This window comes from Balaenoptera ricei, chromosome 10 (genome assembly GCF_028023285.1).
Source record: "Balaenoptera ricei isolate mBalRic1 chromosome 10, mBalRic1.hap2, whole genome shotgun sequence".
Classification (NCBI taxonomy): Eukaryota; Metazoa; Chordata; class Mammalia; order Artiodactyla; family Balaenopteridae; genus Balaenoptera; species Balaenoptera ricei.
Genome location: NC_082648.1, coordinates 26,245,588 through 26,268,992, shown reverse-complemented (window position 1 = coordinate 26,268,992; position 23,405 = coordinate 26,245,588). Strand labels below are relative to the sequence as shown.

The window sequence follows — 23,405 nt, the reverse complement described above, 5'->3', positions numbered from 1 at the left end:
AGGAGGCAAACATTTAATGATTAATATGTCTGAAATACCATTCTGAGGTTCACTATTAGTTCAGGCTACAACAGGCATAACCTGTGCTGTAACTTTGAGCCTGCTCGTTGATCCAAAAGTGTGTCCTTCACATTTTTTTTTAACTTTGTCCACTTTTTTCCTCCTCCCCTCACGTTAAGCAGCTTCTGCTCTATCTCTCGTTGTAAACAATGAAACAAATGGACAGTGTAGTATTTGTCTGACCCTCAAGGTCACATATGGAATTCAGAGATTCAAAGCTAAAATGCAACATTAAGGTACAATAGGTTACCAGAGACTGAAAAGAACACAGATAATAACTGGCAAAATACTGTATCAAGAAATGTTAAAAATCATGATAATTTTTGTGTAGGTTTCCCCAACACTTTTTAAACTGGACTTTGATTTCCTTAATTATACTTCTGATTTTTCTCTGTTCTTCTCTTGCTAGTCTAAATAATTTTTATCAGAACCCCAAGGACAGGACCTAAAACAATTCTATTTGGTGTAATAGCTGGACACATGGTAGGTATTCCTGTTCTTTTTTTTTTTTTTTTTCTCCCCTCTTATTCTTTTGGTATGAGAAACACATACCTTCCTTCAGAAACACTGATGTATTTCCAGCCTTTTCTCTTAATTTGATGCAAGCTTACCAAGATTTTTATCAGCTTTTTCTCTGAGTGACAACGAATTAATGTTTCAAAGCAACAAATGACACAGCCTAAATAAAATCTTGCTACTGAAGGTTGCGGAGTCACCCACTCCGTTTTTACGGCAACGCTGGTTTGGAGCATTCTGCTCTTACATGCTGTCCTTTCTGAGGAAACGGTGATTTTTCCCCATCCTACTGTGAAGGATGGAATCTGGGGGGCAAAGGCATCCCTGCATTTCAAGAGTGCCCACCTAAACCTCCAGAGGCTCAAGCTCGGTTTAACTGGCAATTCCACAAAGGGCTCACTGCGCTTTTCGAGTGATCGAAATCACCTGCTCAAGGTCGCACATCCAATTGTTACTGGATGCAATCAGCAAGGTCGGGCAGGGCTGCCGGGTCTGCGGCCCGCCAGCTCCCGGCGACTCAGCAGGCCCACCTGGTGCCCCGCAATCTGCGCAATCGCTGGGAGAACGCGCCCTCTCGCGACCGACTTCGCGCCGCAGCTGGGCCTGGCGCAAACGCCCCCCGGGCGGAGGCCGGCGGCTGCAGGGCCGGGGAACCGGAAGGAGGAGGCAGCGGCGGCCCGAGGCTGGGAGAGCGGGTGGGGGAGGGGCGCGCCTATATAAGCCCCGTGCGGGGTTGAGGGCGGGCCTAGGTGAGAGCGGCTAAGTCGGCTGGGCGTCCGGCGCCGCAGACGCCGCCAGCGAGGACTGGGAAGGGAGAGGGAGGAGACAGGAGGAGGAGACGCGAGTGCGGGGTGGCGCCGGTCCACCTCCGCAGCTCTCCTGGCTCCCGCCGGCTTTCGAAGGCGGGCCCGTGCTGCGGCAGCGGCGGCGGCAGCGGCCTCGGCGTCCTGCGGAGGTGAAGCCTGGCTGCCGCGGCCTGGGTCGGCGGCGCGGGGGCAGGTGGCCGGCCGGCGTGGGTGGGCAGGGTTGGGCGGCCGCCGCCGTGAGTGCAGGGGCGGCTTGGCATCCTCGGGGCGGGGCCCTGGAGGGCAGGTGGCCCGTGCGTCTTACTGCAGGTCGGCCTCCTAGAGGCACCTGCAGAAGTGGCCCCGGCCGTGTGCTTCGGCGTCCGGAGGACTGTGGGGAGGGCGGGGGTCGCTGCTTTCGGGGCGCCGAGGGCCCGCCGCGTAGAAGCGCCTCTCGCCCGGGCCCTGCAGGGGCTTGGGATCCGCGCCGGCTGCCTGGGGCCTGTTGTGCCCTTGCTTTGGGGATGCTCCTCAAGGGGAGTGGGGGGAATAGCGCCGAGGCGCGGGGGTGGAGGGGGAGCTAGGGCCAGGGTCGGGGCGGTGTAAGACTCGCCAGGATGAGCCCTTAAACCGGTTGGATGTGAGTGGTTATCGGTTAGTCTAAACAAAACTGAACACCAACTCGGGGCGGTCGCAGTTTCAGAGAGTACCTGGCTCCAAATGTCCAGTAGTGACGGACTTGCTTTATAGGCCCCAGAGCAATCAAAGGGAAGTTAGCATTCTTGTTCAAGAAGTTTCTCTTCACTTAGTGAATGAGAGCTCTAAAAAAATTGTGTGTGTTCGGGATTTTCTTTTAAAAGTCGTTGTTAGTGATTGGGTTCGGGGCTCGTGGTGAGGGATAATGTAGAGAGTTTCGAATGGCTGCCTTGTCCCGATGGGGAAGGCTTATTTTTTGTGTGTCATCACTTGACCATAGAAATTATTCAATATGTGGATTGCCCTCAGCTCTGAAGCCACTGATTGATTAGCGGCTCTTCCTCCCTATGTGGGAAATTGAATTTCTGGAAACGTCCCCCATATTGTAGATTTTTGCCTACGTAAAGGCGCCAGTGCGTGGCACTAATTGCCTTCAAGGTAGTGAAATGGAAGTGTGGTATTTAAAGCATCATTAGGTTTTGAGCTCACTTCTGTGGAAGAGAATTTTGAGGGCGTGGGTCTAGACTTTTCAGGGAATTTAAAGCCTCTAGTCGTAATTTACTTTTATACTTAACTTATTTTTTTTCTTCCCTCTTTCAGCCTCATCTGTTTCAATGGTGCAACTCTCTTCATCTCCTTTTGGTTACCAGTCACCTTCAGGCCATTCGGAGGAGGGAAAAGAGGGGAATATGAAGTCAGCCAGGCCCCAAGTGAACCACAGTCAGCATGGGGAAAGCCAGCGGGCCATGAGCCCCTTGCAGCCTGCTCTCAGTTCTGCTGCCTCTCCTTCCCAAGCATATGAGACATATATTGATAATGGACTCATATGCCTTAAACACAAAATCAGAAACATCGAGAAAAAGAAGGTAACTGTTTTTTTTTTCTCCCAGCCCTGTATATGCACCATCTTAAATAAGGGTTAAGGAACTGGCATTTTTGCTTTCTATCAGGGCTCATAGGTATTCTTCCTAAAGATATTTTTCCTAAAGATGTAAGTAACCTTGAGATTTAGCTGGCTAAAATGTACAAGTGGGCTAAATATTGGCTATATTAAACATTTTCTGTTTGATTTGTCAGAATGAATAAAAATATTCTTCATAGTAAAATTATTATGCCTGCTACTGTTGAAATACTTGAAGGGCTGGCTACTTTACGTCAGATTAATTCCTTGAGTGTAGTATTAATGTTTCTTTTCATAAATGAGTAATAGTCTGAATTTTTTAGCTTGTTTTCCTTGTGACTTTCTGCAGCAGTTGATATTGCAGTATAGCTGCTGCAGTCTTTGGAAGCTTTAATGATGGTAGAGCCAGAAAATGTTTTAGCACTAATTTTTGTGTTGCTAGGTGATCGTTTAAGATTGGTAGGTGAAAGCATTGTAGAGAGCCTTGTGAAGATACTCAGGGTTATAATCAGCCTAACGTTACAGTAAATGCTGATGTAAAGATCCAAATCATTCTTCATTTCCTGAGTCATGTAGCCTGTGAAACGGTACTGCACATAGCTTTGTTGTGTCATGATCCTCTTTTGCTTGTGATAGTAAGGTGAGTTAATAACTATCTGGACCTAGGAACTCTTAAATATTATTATGCCAAGACCTAGTTAAACCTAAGGAAAGTTGCTTTTAATGGAGGAAGGTGAAGAGATTTTTAAGAGTCTGGTTGACTCTTTTTTCCTTCCCCTTCTCCCCTCCCTCGGGCCCCCTCCCCCCCCACTAACACACACACTAGGAAGGTAGTGAAGACGAGCCAGTTACTAGTAGCTTCTCTGTAGCCGTAGCTCTTACCAGTTGTCTTTTGAATGCATGCAGTTGATCACAAGTGTGATAAGGTGAGTGTGCCTGGGTCAGCACAAATTCCCTGCCACTGTGGGAAATTAGTCAAAGCAGGATCTATTGATAGACTCACTAATGTCTTACCTCAGGTGGAGGAACTACATATATATGTATAATTATGCTCTTCAGCTTAACTATAATGCCCCTTTAATTTTGAATACCATTCTGGTCAGTACTTACACATTTGTTTCAAGCTTCTGGAAAAGCATTTTAAAGCTATCAAGCCAATATGGAAGGAGCCTAAACATTGCTTTTAGAATACCATAAAGGGTCATGTCATTATTATGTGGACAATAAATGCAATTAGTTTGTCATCTGTTTACTTCATGAGAAATTTTATATGAAAAATAGCTTCAAGTCGAGGCTACTATAATTCTAGAAAAGAAGTATTTTACATTTCTGTACTTCTATTAGGAAGTTTCCTATTGAACAAATGCCTACATAATTCAACAGGTAACAGTTTCAGTGTGAGGTTAGAGTAGGACTTCTCAGCCTCAACACTATTGACATTTTGGGCTGGATAATTCTTGGTTGTGGGGGGCTGTCCTTTGCACTGTAGGATGTTCAGCAGCATCCCTGGCCTCTACCCACAAGACGCCAGTAGCACCTTCTTCCTCCCTTCCATCCCCCAAGTTGTGATAACCAAAAATATCTCCAGACATTGTCGTCTATCCTTGGGGGACAAAATTGCCCCTGATTGAGCACCACTGGGTTAGGAGCATATGACTGATTAAATCCCTGTGTGTCACGTAGTCTAATTATAGAGGCCATTAAGAGAAAAGAGTTTTCTTACTGCTTAACTTTTGTAATTCCAGACTAATGTTGATTGTGGGTAATATTTTTTGGCCTGACTGGAACTCATCTACAATTGCTGCTTGCCTCGTAGTAAAATGTTATTCTTACAGATTGATAGCTAACTTCAAGAACTTTGTTTTCATAAGGAACAGTCTGGTATTTAGTTTGTTTCAGAATTTTATATCAGGTTGTAGTAGATACCAAGTTTCTCTTTTGTAGCTCAAACTGGAAGATTACAAGGATCGCCTGAAAAATGGAGAGCAACTTAATCCAGACCAGTTGGTAAGTGGTTTATGATCCTTTGGCCAGACCTACTGATTTTCTTTTCTTAGTAAAACTCTAGATGAATTTGGGGGAGACCAAAGATTTGATAGGCTAAAAAAGAAGAGTGAGAATCCACTGGATTTTTCAAAAGACTTTGTCTTCACCTATTAGATCTCATAGCTTTGACTTAAAGAAGTATCTTTTGCACTAGTAGATGGTGTACAGATGGGGGTGTGTGTTGTCAAATAAGAGGGAAAATGTAGACTATCACTAAGAGTTAACGTATGGATTTAAATTAACCTTTCAGTAGAGTGGACTAAAGGAGAAGAGCAGGGAATCATCTAGCTTTCTACTTTTCTAAACCTAACATCTCTCTGCTCTACAATATAAAAGAATATTTACTACAGCTTGCCTTGGTTTTCTCTAGTTGCTTCCCCCTAATTCCTTTGATGGTTTCTCCCTGCTTTTCTATCCTGAATTGCCATGTTCCTTCTCAGGAGGCATGTTTATCTGACAGATAGATATTGGGCCTTTTTTTAAAAAAAATCTTACTATAAATATTTACTATTTACCACATTTAAAAATAATGTTTACCTTGCCCATGGTATACCTGGTAATTGCAAATTTTATCTAATGTGGTGAAGGAGAGTTTTTGCAATATGGAAAATTTAAAAAATGCTTTATTGATGTTTGCCATTTTGACCTGATCACATCTCCTGGCTAAGATGGGGACAAAATTAATCTAAAACTTATTCGATCTAGCTTGTAGATCTGTTGTCTTTTATCTTTTTTAACTAAAATTTTTGGTTGTGAATCATAGGTCCTGGTATTCAAGGGCTTTTCCCTTGCCCTATTGGCCCTTCTTCACTGACCTCGAATTTTTGTGATGTAGTAAATTACAGTTTTGCTGAGGCACAGATTTGAATTGTCTGAGCTCCGAGATTGATGTGCTTAGATAGCTGGTGAAAGGACTTAGCTGGACATTCAGCGTTTCAACATGGCTTTGTTTTTAAGTAGTCATGGTATATTCAATAACTTTTAAAGTGATGAAACGTCCCTTTGTGTAAATACCCTTGGAGGAAATGTTCTGTTACAGTAGTGTTTTTGACTTTGGGGAAACATAGGGGATGGGAGTGGGGAGGTTGGTGGTTCTCATGATAGCTCTGTAAGAAATGTCGAGGATACGCTATATTTCAGAGCTCCAGCCAGGTAAACTTTAATCTCAGCATTTCATTACTTCCGTCACAACTACATGTTGCTTCTATAGTATTAACTTTGATTTCTTAAGTAATATCCTGACAAATGCCAAATTTATATTGCCAATAGATCAGTCCTCTGAACTCTGGATTCTTATGTCCAGTTGTCTTTGACATCTTTGACTTCATTCTGCTTCCCAGAACCTGTTCCTCCTTTAACCTTCACTATGTCAATTAATGACTTGATGAATTAGAAGGATGGAGTTGCCCAAAACCTTGGAGAATTTCTCATTTTTCTCCTCATACCTCATATCTAGCCCATCAGCAAGTCTGGTCAATCCTGCCTTCAAAATAAATCCAGAAACAGACCATTCTCATAAATTCTGCTTCTGCCTTCCTGTTCCACACCACATCACCTTTCATCTGCATTAACTGTGACAGCGTCCTCACAGGTTTTTCTATTTCTGCTCTCTCTCCAAGTCTATTCTTAACATAGTAGCCTCAGTAATTCTTTTCAAATACAAGTCAGATAGTTATTCCTCTGCTCAAAAGTCCCTCCCTATTGGTTCCCATCATGGTGGCAAAATGTCCTATAAGGCCCTACAAAATATGCTCGCCACTTCCTTTTACATCTTTATTGCATTTCCTGCACTTCTCTCTCTTGCTGGCTTCATCCCAGCAACACTGGGCTTCTTGCTGGTCCTCAAACATCCCAGCCACACTTCTACTTCGGGGCTTTTGCATGTGCTGTTCTTACTGCCTGGGATGCTTTTTTCCCCCAGATGTCTAAATGGCTCCATTCCCAACCTCCTTCAGCTTTTTATTTGAAGGTCATCTTGGTAACATATGTCCTGACAATACCATACCTCCATTCCCCCATTCACATTCCTTTGCTCCTTTCCTTCCTTTAATTTTCTTAATAAAAGTGCTTCTCCGACAAACTGTAAAGTTTTATCTCTCCTTCCCTTAGTTCCATTAAAGTAGAGATTTTGTCTGTTCACTGTTGTTTTCCTAGTACTTAGAATGGTTTATAGCATATGGTAGGCATTTAAATATTTATTACATATAGATTTACTAAATATAAAATGATTGAATATTAGGTTTTTAGGTGTGATTGAGTATATAGTTAGTGGTACTTTTGAGAAATAACATCTCCTCATACAGGGAATATATACTTAAGGTAGAAATTTAAAAAATGCAGATGAGTCAGAAGAAAAAAAAATCTATAATCTGACCCCTCGGAGAACTGTTGTCAGTAGTATAATACTTAATTTAAAAGCTCTAAGTTTAGTTTTTAAAGTTGGAAGTAATTCACATAGTTTAGAAATCAGGAAATATTAAAAAAGATACAGTTGTTCTTTCACCCTGTCCTTCCTCTATTCAGTTCTCATCTTACAAAATAATGATTCTAATAGATTACTTTGTATTTGTCCATAGTTTCTTTAAGCCTGTATACAGTTTAGCTTAATACAGATACTTTTGGGGCCTTTATTTTTGCTTCTTTTTTTTTTTTAGTGTACTTTATTTTTTGGGCAGCTTTAGATTCACAGTAAAATTGAGCCGACAGTAGAGAGAGTTCCTGTATACCCCTTGACCCCACCACACATGCACAGCCTTCTTAGCTGTCAATGGTCCTTCCCAGAGTGGTACATTTGTTACAATTGAACCTACATTGACACATCATCATCAAAGTCCATAGCTTACATTAGGGTTCAACTCATTCTCTGGGTTTTGACAAATATGTAATGGCATGTATCCACTGTTATAGTAACATACAGAATAGTTTCACTGCCCTAAACATCTGGGCTCTGGCTGTTCATCCTTTATTAATATGGTGTCAGTGTTTCCATAGTACTTTAAAGTTTGGTTGAAATGTTCTCAAACTATCAGCCTGGTTCTTTTTTGGGTGGGAGTGCTTTGAAAATATTCTCCATTTTTTCTTTGAAAATTGATCTGTTTAGATTTTTATTGTTTTTGGAGTCAACTTTTTAAAACCTTTCCTTGAAAATCACTAATATTTCATCCAGTTTAAAATAATTATTTGCAAAGATTGGGACAATGTAATTATTTATAAAAGCCTATTTCTGTATTACTTTGTTTATTTCTAACTGTGTGGTTGTATTTCCTCGTTTACTCAATTAATTAAGTTAGTGAGTATCTTAAAAAATTCTTTCTTAAAGCCACCTTTATTTTTTCTCTCCTACGCCTTTTATCTTTTTGCTTTCCTTTGGTTTATTTGCTTCATTTTCTATCTTTAAGCTGAGTGCTTAATTTGTTTCCCCCCCCCCCCCAACCTATATGTATTTAAAGCTGTGACTATTACTTCAAGCACTGCTTTAGCTGATACTATAGATTTGATTTGATACTGTTTTTGGTATTATTGGCTAGAAATTTTGTAATTCAGTTTGTATTTCTTCTTTAACCCAACAGATATTTGTAATACTGTAAATAAAGCTTTCTATGATCTGCGTGATTATATGTGCCTAGCTAATGTAACCTCTTTTGGTAGTAACTCTTAAGTAACCTGTTGAGAATAAGCTATAAGCTATAGACTTCTAAGATTTCACTATTGCTAACATAAACTTAGATTTCTGCTTTAAAATAGTAAGAAAAGTGTCTTAATGAAGTTTTTTAGAGTCCCATTTGTAACTTTAATATCTATTTTGATTCAGGTCTGGATTTGAAACGGAGAAACGAGACTCAAGTGAGCGCTTGAGCAAAAGGCAAGGGTACTTGATGCTTTCAGCTGCTACACCTGTAGTCTAAGTCAGAGCTTTTGGGAGCTGGTACCAAGATAGTGGCAGAGGGGTTTGAATAAAGTAGTTGGATTTGAGAGGTAAAATCTACATAGCTTGGTACTGTGTAGGAATAGAGAGAAGAACCAAGAGTGGTTTCCAGGTTTCTGGCTTGAACAGTTGGGTGGATGGCAAAACCATTTATTGGGCTTGGAAACACTGGGAGAGAAGAATATTTTGGGAGGATGGGATAAAGAGCTCAATTTTGGACCGTTGATTTTAATGTGACTGTGAAACATTAAAGGGTGAGATATCTAGTAAGTATTTATGAGAAGGTTTGGAGCATAGAGAAGTTTAGTCTACAGATCTATCACCTGTATGGCTGCTAATTGAAGCCATGAGAAAAGATGAGACTATCACGGGTGAGAGTGTAGAAAGCAGAAAAGAAGCGTTAAGACAGAATGCTAAAGAAATCTGACATTTCATGTTTGGATAATAATGGCTAAAAATATTGATAGTGAACTTACTTTCGGGCCAGGCATCATTCTGAGTGATTTATAAACATGAAATCATTTAAATTGCACATCTCTGTGATGTAGGTCCTATTATCTTTATAAGTGCTTAAAAACTGAGGTGAGAATAGTTAATGGAAAAATTGCCGGTAAATAAAAAGCTGGAGAAATGGGAAGTTAGTGTTATAAAAAAACAAGGGATCTTAGTAGAGCAGGAGGATGACTTTGTGTTGAAGTCTTCTGAGAAGTTAACCAAAATGAGAGCTATACAAGATCCATAGGTTTAAAGGATGGGATTGACATGGCTGACTTTAGCCAGGACAGTTCTGGTGGAATGGTGGAAACAATCCGGGTTGATAAGGGCTGAGGAGGAAATGGAAACTGTGCAGGCATTTTTGATACATGTCTGAGACTGGAAGGACGTGGTTGCCAGAACGGCACTTTTTATTTTTCTTATTTAGGTTGGGGGAGACTTGAACTTGTTAAATGCTGGCTTCAGCATCAACAGAGAGGGAGAGGCTCAAGACATTAAAGAGGGAATCAGAGTAAGATCTCCCATGAAGGCAGAATTGAATAGTATCCAGGGCACAGGTGGAAGGACATCTCCTCCACTATATAAAGAAAGAGAGAAAGAAAGGATGGATCCACATTTGATGATGGGAAGTCGAGGTAGTTCCCATTTGATTTTGCTTTTCTTGAGTCAAAGTTAATACCATTTGGGAGTAGATATGAAGTGGTATTCCTTTTTAGTTTTACATCCCCTTGAGGACTGTATAATATGGTTATGTTATCTGTGCATTCTTGGTTCTGTATTTGGAAGGCCTCTCTACCTGTTTTATTAAGAAATATGTAGTCCAAAGAAAGTATTGCATGTAAGTTACAATGCATAATAAAGCAAGTGTCAGAACCCACTACTCAAATTACCAACAACACTGAAGCTCCTTCACAGAGCTCTCTTTCCTGTAACCTGACCTTGAACTTTTTCCCCCTCATTCCCTTCCTTTTGTTTTGACAGAACTTATTTGTTGTTCTTAAATCTGTTAGGGTTGCTTTTTTGAAACTTATGATAAATGTTATACTGTATATTCTTCAGTTTATCTTTTTTGCTCATTATGTTTAGGATTTTTATATTGATGCAAGTAGCTATATTTCCTTTGCTTTTCTCTACTTAGTAGTAATCTGTAAATAGATGGATGTTTGAGTTGTTTATTTTTTGGCATTCTACTTTGATTGGTCTTATATGTGTTATTGAGATACAGGTGTAAGATTTCTTCAGGGTGTATACCTATCATTGGGTTGTAGGGTATACCCATAGTTAACTTCATAGTAAAAATGTTAAACAATTTTCCAAAATTATTGTACCAATTTATGCTAAGACAAATAGTACACAGGAGTTCCTATTGTTCTGTACCTTTGTAAAGATGTAGTACTATCAGATTATTTTAAAAACAGCTTTATTGAGGTATCATAAATATAACATTAACCCATTGTAAGTACACAATTCAATAATTTATAGTAAATTTGTAGAGTTATGCAGCTATCACAACAATTGTGTTTTAGAACATTTCTATAACCCCTTCAAGTTCTCTTTTGTGCCCTTATTTGCTTTCTATCTATAAATTTGGCTTTTCTGGATATTTCATATAAAATAAAGTCTTGCATCCGGCTTTTTTGACTTACCATTATGTTTTTGAGGTTCATCCATGTTATAGCATGTATCAGTAATTCATTTATTTTTATTGCTAACTAGAATTCCTTTGTATGGTTATAACACATTTTGCTTATCCATTTACCAGTTGCTGAATATTTGGATTGTTTTTATTTTGGGCTGTAATGAATAATGTACTATATAAATTTACTTATAAGTCTTTAAGTGGGCATATGTTTTAATTTCTTTTGGGTAGATACCCAGAGTGGAATATTATATTATTTTAACCATGGAGGCTTTGTAATATGCCTTTGTCTGATTGGACAAGTTCCCCATCTTGTTCTGTTTCATAATGGCCCTTTGATGTAAAGTCCCATAAAAAAAAATAGATAACTAATGAGAACCTGCTGTATAGCACAGGGAATTCTACTTCACTGTACAGTAGAAACTAACACAACATTGGAAAACAACTATACCCCAATTAAAAAAAAAAACAACCTACCCCTTCTCTAATTATCAACTTTGTTCATCTGTGAAATCTCAAAGAAAAATTTCCCTCTTTAAATTTACAGGGAATTCCATGGAAGTCCAGTGGTTAGGACTCTGCACTTTCACTGCTGAGGGCTCGGGTTCATCCCTGGTTGGGGAACTATGATCCTGCAAGCCGCACGTTGTGGCCAAAAAAAAAAAAAAAAAAATTTACAATATTTCTGTCACAATACTTAATTTGTCTGTTATAAGTAATTATTTACAAGTCTTGCCTACCATAGTATAAATTTCTTGAGGTTGCTTTCATCTGTGTGATTCTTACTCTGCTACTTGTGTAATATATTTGTGTAGTGAATGAATATCGACAGAGGAATCCTATTGGCTCAGTGCTCTTAAAACCCACAGGCCTCTCTGACCTTAGACTTTATAGATAGCTTTATTATTATTATTATTATTATTACGGTTCAGATTTCTAGCATAAACAATTGAATTTTTAAATTTAACTTTATGTAACTTCTATTAAATACTTTCTCCTTACTTTTTTTGAGTATGTATAGTAAATGGCTAGTTCCTAAAGTCTTAAATCTCCTCTGCTGTTATTAAGGAACTTATTTTGAGGTATTTGTACTTAGAAGTTCACAGAATTGATTTTTTTTATCCTATTCGGTAGGAAGCAGTTGAGAAATATGAAGAAGTGCTACATAACTTAGAATTTGCCAAGGAGCTTCAGAAAACCTTTTCTGGACTGAGCCAAGATGTGAGTATGTTTTCTTTGCTTTTCCTAAAATGAATTTAACCACTGATCTTGAAGAAAATATCAGTGTCTGATAATGGTGCTTGGTTATTGTTCATCTAATTCCTGCTTATATTTTATTGGAGGAGGTGGGGTGGAGTATAGTTTCTGAAGAACTAGTGTTTTCAGATTTCTGGAGTCTCAACACAAATGTTATCTGAATATGAGGTATTGTGAATAAAGTGTTAGTTATCTAATGTGTATTATTTCACTCTGGAATTATGGTAATCATTGAGAAGGGGAATGAAAACTATTTTGACAGATACATTTATTAAAGACATTTTAGAATATAGGCTTGAAAATTTATATAGGCTTGTAAGTTTAGCATTATTGGTAGACTCTTCTTGAGAGCGTGGTAGTTATTACCAGGAAAATTTACGGTTCATCTTAAATTTAAATAGTGTTAAGTCTGGTCCCACTGCTTGTTTCAATTGCTCTGTGTTGGCAACTCAAACTTTTCCACAGATTTAATCAGTAATTAATAGTCAAGTCTTAAGCATTCATTAATGAAGTATTCTTCATTGTTTTAGAATCTTAGTGTTAGATGGCCCTTTAAAGATCATGTTCTACCAATTGAGGAAATAATTTGGTGAATTCATTTCTGAGACGGGGAGCATGCCTCATAAGATAGTCTTTTCCAGTTTTTGGATATTTTCTTGTTTGGCGAATTAAAATTCTCTTCTCCATTCCTGTGGCATCAAAAAAGAACAAATAAAAAAATAAAAACCCCAAAACATCATTCTGAAGCTGAAGACAGCTGCCATCTTAATCCTTGTAAAATATAGTTCTGAGTTGCTCTCTTCTGGATGTCTGACTTAATTAACTTTTAAAAGGTATTGTGAAACCTAAAATAGTGTAGTATAGAGATACTTTCTTCTGTTTTCTGGATAATTCTGTTAATGCAAGTCTAAGATGATATTAGCTCTGTTATCCATAGCACACTTTAACTCGTGTTTACTTATTCATCACTTAATTATAATACTTTGTTAGTTTCACAGTTGTTAAATACTCCTAGGCTGTTTTAGATACAATACTTCTAAGTCATTTTTTTTCTTGTGTGATTGATTCCCCGCCCCCCCACCCCCCATATGTTAAGTTTAGTTAGTTTTGGTCCATTGTGCTAAAAAAAAGATCTTTTATATCTGCCTTCTGGTTGGAGGTTTGAAGTATATTTTTATAATACTTAAAAATTTCCATTAACTCTCTTTTCTGAGTTACCCTATCAAATTTTCATTTTCCACTCAGGTGTTGTTTTTTCAATGTATGATGTTCTTTTTAGATTTAAATCTTTTTTTAAACACCATCCATGTGCCAGGCACCTATGGAGGTTCACTATTTTTTTTTTTTTAATAGATTTATTTATTTATTTATTTAGTTTTTGGCTGCGTTGGGTCTTCGTTGCTGCGTGCGGGCTTTCTCTAGTTGTGGCGAGCGGGGGGCTACTCATTGTGGCTTCTCTTGTGGCGGAGCACGGGCTCTAGGTGCCCGGGCTTCAGTAGTTGTGGCGTGTGGGCTATGGAGCAGAGGTTCAGTAGTTGTGGCGCACGGGCTTAGTTGCTCTGTGGCATGCGCGATCTTCCCGGACTGGTGCTCGAACCCGTGTCCCCTGCATTGGCAGGCAGATTCTTAACCACTGCACCACCAGGGAAGTCCAAGGTTCACTATTTTTATAGCGAAGTACCTTCCAGCCTAGGAATTTGGGGGCTTTTTTTTTTTTTTTGCTAAACTCTTTCTTTTGTCAGACCTCTTCTATGATAGCCTGTTTTGCAGTTTGTGTAACATTTTCTTCTTTCCCTTCAAACTAAAGTTGGAAGCCTTCAGCCCACCACATCTCTCTTTATCTTCATGATATGAGCTTTGTCCTTTGGGGATTTATCATTCTAAGTCATGGTTCAGAAAATAAATTTTATGGTTGGGTGCTATTGGTTGACAGCAGTTTACTTCATATCTTCTTCTTTCTAAATCAGTTTTCAACTGAAAGAAGAGAAGTAACCTGATTCCTTAGTTTCCACATAAATAAGAATAGGCTGCTGTCAGTGGTTTTCATGACATCTGATTATGACCTAGGAGACAGCATGTTTCTTGCTTGATACCTGATAGAATCAATAAATATTTGAGGTCCTGTCATGTGTCAGACTCTATGCTGGGTACTAGTGATATACTGGTGAACAACAGAGATATGGTCCCTGTCATCATGGAGCTGAAGCATAAGGGGGATGCAGCTAAAGAAAAAGATAAGCATTTCATGTAATAGATACTTTGATAGGGGAAGTTCAGAGTGACCTGAGCCCTTAAGAACACCTAATCCAGCCCTGGGAGGTGGCCAAAGAGAGAGCTGAGGTAATCATGTGATATAGTCCTGAAGATGTCCTCAGCACCAATTGCCTTTTCTTATACCATCATGAATCTGTGTCCAAGGGAATCCCACTGTCTTGGAGAGCTAGAATTGCCACCTCTATCGTCTTTCCTCCTCTCAAGCAGAAGCTGAGTTTGGTAAGTGTTATTGGTGTAAGTCCATATTAAGGTCTTGGAAAAAGCTTTCTGAGTCTTTGCCATCCTGAAGAAAATACCCTTGCCCACGTAACCCCCAACCAGTCCATTTCTCACTCTTAAAATTTTATCTTCAGCCATTGTCTCTTGTCCCTGGTAGTAGCACAAGTCATATTTATTAAGTTGCTTTCATACCCTGTAGAAAGGAATTAATAATGCCTAATGAATCTTTTTCCTGAGGTTTTTTTTTTTTTTTTTAACCCCCTTCTTGATTAGGATTTATGAACGTCTCTTAGAGTTTTAAATGTTGATGCTGAATCAAAGTACTTTAACTCATCTATAGGAAAAAATCAAAAAGTTGTTTTTTTTTTTTTTTTTGTTATCTTGATTTTCATACCTTGGAAAATATCCAGTACGATGTAAACATTACAAACAGAAAAGCACCTATGGGGAGAAAAGACCTTTTGGGTTTCTCAGTGGAAATAGATGGTACTTTTTGTTATTGGTATTTTACAAATGAGAAGCCACTTTTGGGACCCACGTATTATATCAGACTTTAAGGTATTACAGTTGTAAGCTTTAGAGTAGACTCGGAGCTGCTCAGTGTACACACACACACACACACACACACACACACACACTCATCTGAGGGAAAACTTATATTCCACTAATTTTCCATGTGTGTTTCCATGACAAACTATTATGAAAATCTCTCTCAATTTTGCTTAAAAAAAACCCCTGTTTGCTGTGGCTGTTTTTTTGGCATTACATTTGTAAGACATTTTATTTCTGTTTGCTTTTCAATTCCTTATGCTTTAAGCAGTCTTCTTTGGTTGGTTGAAAATCAACCATTTTGAATACTCTTCCCCTGGAACATAAGATTTAAAAAAAAACCCAAACTAAACTGAAGCATTTTCTTAAAATATTTAGCCTAAAAAGGCTTGGTATACATAATATGGAAAAGTAAAACCTTGTGATTAGTATGGACATTAATGATAGGTACTTTGCTTCTCATCATGGTGATAGTAGAGGTACTAGATTCAGCCTGGGGTTGAGAGTCACATATTTGGACTTCTTTAGCTTTGGTTAGCTGAGACAAACCAGCTAAGTACCCGGTGACTTCTTTAGCTCAAAAAGCAAGCAGGCGGTTAAATGCCCTTGTCAGTTTTCACAGTCAGTGTTATATATTTGAGATTTATCATCTAATCTCAACTCTTTGGGATTAGACTTTTGTAGACTAATGGATTGCTAGTATGGGTTGTGGAGAGTTGTCAGCCTTAATTAGCGTTTGTTTTAACAGCTGCTTAAAGCGCAGAAGAAAGCCCAGAGAAGGGAGCACATGCTAAAACTTGAGGCTGAGAAGAAAAAGCTTCGCACTATACTTCAAGTTCAGTATGTATTACAGAACTTGATGCAGGAACATGTACAGAAAGACTTCAAAGGGGGCTTGAATGGTGCAGTGTATTTGCCTTTAAAAGAACTTGACTACCTCATTAAATTTTCAAAATTGACCTGTCCTGAAAGAAATGAAAGTCTGAGGTAAGTTAATGAAAATATTTTCCTGAAACAGGACATATGACACTTTAGTCTAGCTTTTCAGCATGTATATATGTATATGTATGTGTGTATGTGTATATATATATATATATATTCAGCTTTGGAAACGTTGGCCTGCTCAGACTCTCACGAGGTTGATAGCCTGTCTAGTAAGAAAGTGAATTTGAATGATCTCATTAACCTGCTTATTTATTGTAACACTGATTTTTAAAATGTCTGATCAAGTTTTAACCTTACATAGGTATTAACCATAATACTAATTATGTATATTCTTAAAAATTTTTTTGTAATTATATCAGGCTGTTGTGTTACCTGAGAGTCTTTGCCTCCTTACTACTGCTGTACTTAAGTGGAGGTGAATAAAATTTAACTTGATTAGTATCACTAAACTGTCAAAGTAAGAATTATTTAGTGTTCTTTTTAGGCTGTGAGTAAATACTGAGAAACCAATCTGATAATTTAAAATATAAAACCAGCAAATTGAGGCAACCCAATTTTTTTCTCCTACAGTATCTATTTACTGTTTTTGCTTAGATGGAGTGAATCAGCTAATGAGCAGAAACTCTATGCTTTTGGTTTGTTAGATACAGGTTGTTTCAATGCTGTGTCTGTTAGCCATGCAAAAGCAGTTAGATTTCAACTGCTTTAGAAATTAGCCCTATCAGTGCAGGAAGAAACCTGATAAAACTCTTAATTACCTATATATAGCCATATATATATATTTATTCCCATCCCAATAGTCTATTCCATCATCATTACCTATTTGGATGCTTCCTTCTCTGGCTTCACTTTGGTAGATCCAAGGAATGTAGCTTACTTTAATATGTGAAATGTAAGTGAAACAATTTGAAAAATGAGCTGCTCTCTTTAAAGACAAATGCAGCTCTTAATATTTCCATTCCACGGTTTTTTTAAATCTAGGACATACACTTGATAATGAAGGATACCACACTGATTGCTTTAAACTCTTTTTGGTCTATTCCTTGATAGCTGTATTTGGTAAAATCTTTATTTTAGTTTTAAGGAAAAATGCTTACATTTGAAATCCATAAATGGGTATTTAGTCACCTTTTATAAAATTTCAATTTTTCATTTCCAAAGAGTAAAAAACCACATAATTAACACTGAATGTCTTAATTGTTGATGGATTATATTGTATAAATTGTACTGCTCCATATATAAATATATGTGCCTCTAAAGCCACTTTGTTCTGCTGCTGCTTTTCCTTGTCAGTGTTGAAGACCAGATGGAGCAGTCATCCTTGTACTTTTGGGACCTTTTGGAAGGTAGTGAGAAAGCAGTGGTAGGAACGACATGTGAGTTTTCTCTACTCTGGACTTATGCAGTAAATACTAAACTTTATGTCTAGGAGTTTAGTATGATATTGAGGGCCAAAACTGTGTCAGTCCATCAGAACTTACATGTCTGACAATACTAGATTCATCGGCAGAATGATATCTTTGTTTAGTTCTGTTAAAAGCAGCTGTTGTATAATTGTACTCACTAAAATGGAGCCTAGGGAGAGTTTTGAGGTGACGAGTCACTGTGATTTGGGAACAAGAGCTAGGGACTAGTGCTTGACCGTTTTGGGGTTCAGTTCTCTATTGTGCGGTGGTAGTACCTGTTCTATTTACAAATCTTAAATCCACATATTGTTAATATCCAGGCTTATCTACCAGATCTGCTTAAGAAAATGAGAATCACTTGGCTACACAGTCTATTGAAACATTGTTGTCTGTTGGTCTGGAAATGATCTGGAGAGAAAGAGTCCTTTTGGCTTCCTAGATAGACTTTGGCCGAATGACCAAGTACAAATGTTTGGACGTGAAGTACACAGTTTTGTGTACTAGTTTAGGATAATGAAAACTCATTGGAAGCTGGTAAACATTTTTGTTACTAGTGATTGCTTCCTTTTTAAAAATATTTAAGTATGAATAACTATCTCAATTTCTAAGTCCTTTCAAGTTTAAACCACAGAAATTTATTGCTTGGCTAGAATGCAAAATGATACAAATACTTTGGAAACTAGTTTGTTAGTTTCTTATAAAATTAAGCATGCACTTACTATATAACCAAGCTATTACACTTATAGTACCCGAGAGAATTGAAAACATACATTCACATGAGTACTTGTACATGAATGTTCATACCAGCTTATTCATAATAGTCCCAAATTGAACACAGCCCGGATGTACACCAACTGATAATTAATAAACAGAATGTGATATATTCATGCAATGGAATCTACTCAGCAATGAAAAAAGGAATGAACTATTGATACTGCAACAGCATGTATGAATCTCAAAATAATTATGCTGAGTGAAAGAAGCCAGACAAAAAATGAGTACATATTGTATGATTCCATTTATATGAAATTCTAGAAAAGACATAACTAGAACGATAGTAGGTCAGTGGTTGCCAGGGAGTAGGGGGAGGAGATTGATTATAAAAGGGGCATAAGGGAACTTTCGGAGTTGTTTAAGATGTTCTGTATCATGGTTATGGTGGAAGTAACATGACTGTTAACATCTGTTAAAACTGTGCACTTAAAATGTGAATTTTGTAAATTATACCTCAAATTTGATTTAAAAAAAAAAATGGTCATCTGTGTCATAGTATTCCTGTGAAAGGAATAGTAGACCCAAATCAAGTATGAGAGCTCTGCTTAATTTGGGAATTATGTTTTTAGTGGATATTAAAAATAAAATAGACTTCAGACCTATTTATGGTGCAGTGACTTTAATAACATCATTTTAAGATTTTTCTTGATCATCAAATGGTGATGTGCTAGGAGTGAAATATAGCATAACTCAAGAGTAAAATCTTAATCATGGAATTTTATACTTTAAAAATTTTTTAGAGGTTGTCCAAAATAGGTTTTTCTAAAGTTTATGTTTGAGGAACTGTGTTGTTTATTTCTCTTAAAGCCTTAATTACTTGGGGAAGGTAGAGTAATTGCTTTTTGTCATGTCTTGGGGGCAGATGGGAGAAATCACTTTTCTCCCAGCTCAGGGAATAGATGTGTGCTTTTATAACATACTAGATAGAGTCCTTGATTGGAGTCTCTGATTTTTAGCCATTTTTCAAATGGTGGAAATGGAGGCCCAGGGAAACTTAAGTGACTTGCTAAACTTCGGGATTCTGATTTTTAAAATTTATATTGCTTCAGCATGATGTAACGATGGACTGCATATTTCCTTTTCATGGTACGACCAGTTCTTTGAATACCCCCAGTGTAGACTGTTATAATGACATACTACAACTAGGATAAAATTATATAAGGATTTCTAGTCCAAATAATTTTCCATGAACTATTAGGCTATGTGATAACTAAGTCTTAATCACTCTTTCTTAGACAAACACATGAAAGATCTACTATCTAAATTGCTGAACTCAGGCTATTTTGAAAGTATCCCAGTTCCAAAAAATGCTAAGGAAAAAGAGGTATCATTGGAGGAAGAAATGCTAATAAAATCAGAGAAGAAAAAACAATTATCGAAGACTGAATCTGTCAAAGAGTCAGGTTTGTTGTGATCTCTGAAATTCTTTATAGTGGTTGCATTTTTAACACTTAACCAAAATGAGTCAAATCACTGTAAAATGATTATTTTATTTTCTACATGCATGGAAATCTTTACTTGCCCCAGGATAAGCCTAGGTTTAGGACACATCTCTAGGCTTTACTACCATGATTTGCAGAGTCAACCTTAATAGAAACATTAGGTTATACTTTGTTACAAGAGAGTGCACTGTTAAAATGAGGCATTTATGGAATTTGAATTCTTTGTTAAACTATTAGGATCATTCCATTTAAAACCGTTGTTTAAAATGTGAGTTATAGTACATTCCAATACTGTAGTAGAACAAGAATGTAAATAATCTAAGGTTAACATATTGATTTAGGAAAAAAATTGCCAAAATCAGTAAAAGAAATAATGTTTTTCAAAATTCCACTTTTCTTGGGGAAGAAATACTTTGAGTAAATGGCACCTTTGCTATTTATTGTTGAGGCTGGATTTATTTAAGAAATATTACGTCTAAGGAGGTAGTCCAAGCAGCCTTCTGGTAGCCACTAGCAAGATTCGAGTATTTCTTGTTTACCCCATGGCACCAGAGCTATAAATCCAACTTGAAAGAAGCTGTGTTTGTGGGTAAGAGGAGATAGTCCTATTTTCAATCAGAAATCAATTTTTAACTACAACCTGACTTCAGAAAAGTGTCTTATATAAGCAGAGCTACTAGCTTCAACTAGCCTCAGACCACATGCTTTTGACCAGCACCCAATAGTGAGAATTACTCCTGCCATGAATATACTTAATTGCACTATCCTTTTTCTGTTACTATTCTGAAATTTGTTGCTAGAATGAATTACGGTGTAATCAGTCTAAAAACTTATAGTTTACCTAGTACTTATTTAATATTCCTTTTATCTTCTCAGAGTCTCTTGTGGAACTTGCACAGCCAGAGATACAACCACAAGAGGTAAGGTACCGAAAGGTAATTTTCATTCAGTTGTGGTTTTTGAGACTTTTGTATAGTGTTGTGGTTAGGAGCTGAGGCTTTGGAGCTAGACTGCCTAAGCTTGAATCCCGGCTCTGCAGCTTATTAGCTTAATGAGTTTGGGCAAGATATGTAGCTCAGCTGTGTCTGTTAGCCTCCTACCTAAAATGGGGATAATAACAATGCCTGCCTCATATGGTTATTGTGAGGTTTGAAGGAGTTAAATCTGAATTACTTACAATTTGGCCTGGCGCGCAGAACGGCTCAAGTGTTAGCTGATGTTGGTGGTGGTGGTTTTGGTCCCTGTATTGGAATTTGAAGATGGGTGGGATTTTGCTCTTTCCAGACTTTACTCATATTGGTAATAGAAGAGGACATTTGTTCTCTTTCTGAAGTGACATCGGAATTCATGGAAACCGAAAAGAATGGAAGAAGCAAAATCACAGTATGATTGATATATAATGGGAATAAAGAAAAGGCTGGTAATTCAGGAAACATAAGACTTCAGTGTAAAGAGTAGGACTTTGTGTAGTTGAACTACCCTCTGCCTTAACTTGAAGGGAGTCAGGTGGTCCTAAGGCTGGCAGAGGCAGAGTAACCTTGGTAAGGGAGCCTGAGTCAAGCAAATGTGGCACCACAGTGTGCACTGCTTACCAGTCTTAGGTGAATCAAATATAGGTTGCTACTTTTGAAGTATACTTTTGAAGTTTGTCTTTCTGTTAATTGAGGGGAAAGGAATGGACATAAAAGTAGGATACTCTTTTCAAGTAGGATAAGGTCAGAAGTTTCCTGTTAGCACAGTGGCTCAGACCAGTGGACATAGGAGTTCAGTATTCTCTTCAAGGTCTTCTACAGACTGTGACTTGAGCACATTTTCCCTGTGGTTTAGTTTCTTAACAGACGCTACATGACAGAAGTAGATTATTCAAGTAAACAAGATGAAGAGCAATCTTGGGAAGCAGATTATGCTAGAAAACCAAATCTCCCCAAATGTTGGGATGTGCTTACCGAGCCAGATGGTCAGGAGAAGAAACAGGAATCCTTCAAGTCCTGGGAGTCTTCCGTTAAGCACCAGGAGGTATCAAAGCCCGCAGTTTCCTTAGAACAGAGGAAACAAGAGATTCCAAAACTCAGGTCCACTCTGCAGGAAGAGCAGAAGAAGCAGGATGTCTCGAAAACCAAGTCAGCTCCCAGCCAGTGGAAGCCAGAAGCTCTTAAGTCCAAAGTGGGGTACATTCAGGAGGAACAGAAGAAGCAGGAGACACCAAAGCCTTGGCCAGTTCAGCTGCAGAAAGAACAGGATCCAAAGAAGCAAACTCCAAAGTCTTGGACACCTTCTGTGCAGAGTGAACAGGACATCACCAAGTCATGGGCCACTCCCATGTGTGAAGAACAGGATTCAAGACAGCCAGAGACTCCAAAATCCTGGGAAAACAATGTTGAGAGTCAAAAACACCCTTTAACACCACAGTCACAGATTTCTCCAAAGTCCTGGGGGGTAGCTACAGCAAGCCTCATACCAAATGACCAGCTGCTGCCCAGGAAGTTTAATACAGAACCCAAAGATGTGAGTTGATTTGTATCAGTTTGTTCCTGTCAATGTAGGCATAAATAGAGATTAGTGGTAGTGATAATTTAAAAGTTCTCTTTAGGAAAAGATCAGTAAAATCCATGTTTAATTAATGTATAAAATGTTTCACTTAACTCTTTAATGCATAATTTGTTTTCCCTAGAAAATTGGAAGCAGATTTAATCTGTCATTTGCGCCTAACCTGAAGTGAAATTTCCACAATTAGAAAATATTGTTTTAGTGCTCAAATTTTAATGACATGATATGACATCAAAATAGTGGATAGTTCAGAAAAGACCATAATGTTGAAGAAGTGAGAAATGTAAATGCATGTCAAAAGGCAGGAGACCTTTTTCTGACAGAAGTTACATTTTTCTGTATTCTCTTCCTTCTCTTTCATTTATAGTCACTCAAATTAGCCTGTCCTCTTTGAAGAAGGTACAGATGGTCAGGAGAAGAAACAGTAATCTTTCATGTCCTGTTTCAGAAGAAGCAGTAGTTGGGGAAGGATCTGAATTAGTTCTCTATTTCTGTTTCAAAAGAATTTTCTGCAGATGAAAAGTATAGGCATTAAATATTCTGTAATTAGGTTTTGTAGTATGAGATTTAGTTCAAATATAAGGCCTCATTCTGCTAATGATAAATAACCCATGTCAATAAGATAAGAAGCCTTATAATGAATAATCCTTGGATATGATGCTAGTTAGTGTTGTCTTTTATTATAAGTTATTTACCACTGTTTCATTGCAGACTTGTTGAAGACTTGTTACCGCCTTGTTTGCTAAGAGATGTGAACTTGCTACCCTCCCAGTGTTCTCCATATACATCTAGTAGTGTTCCCTGCACTTCCACGCCATTTTAGCCAAAGGCTTGCCCGTAAATCTTTGATCCTCTAACAGTTTGAAAAACATTTTGCTAAGGACCTACTTTATTGCACAGGGAACTATACTAAATATTTTGTAATAACC

At 38.0% G+C, this 23,405-nt stretch overlaps 1 protein-coding gene across 15 annotated transcripts in view; it reads left to right on the top strand.

The window, feature by feature from the left end:
- The first annotated feature begins 1,339 nt into the window (after positions 1-1,339).
- Positions 1,340-23,405, top strand: part of CAPRIN2 (caprin family member 2) — a 41,224-nt gene continuing 19,158 nt past the window's right edge. For 7 of the 15 annotated variants that reach the window (XM_059935571.1, XM_059935569.1, XM_059935570.1 and 4 more), the window contains exons 1-9: positions 1,449-1,531; positions 2,658-2,923; positions 4,903-4,965; positions 12,198-12,284; positions 16,111-16,349; positions 17,601-17,683; positions 19,723-19,890; positions 20,806-20,849; positions 21,757-22,434. In XM_059935571.1, coding sequence (XP_059791554.1) covers positions 2,672-2,923; positions 4,903-4,965; positions 12,198-12,284; positions 16,111-16,349; positions 17,601-17,683; positions 19,723-19,890; positions 20,806-20,849; positions 21,757-22,434 — 1,614 coding nt within the window. In that variant the 5' untranslated portion in view covers positions 1,449-1,531; positions 2,658-2,671. Of the gene's footprint in view, positions 1,532-2,657; positions 2,924-4,902; positions 4,966-12,197; positions 12,285-16,110; positions 16,350-17,600; positions 17,684-19,722; positions 19,891-20,805; positions 20,850-21,756; positions 22,435-23,405 lie in introns of those variants that run through there. The other 8 variants (XM_059935575.1, XM_059935574.1, XM_059935573.1 and 5 more) reach the window with 4 other exon arrangements.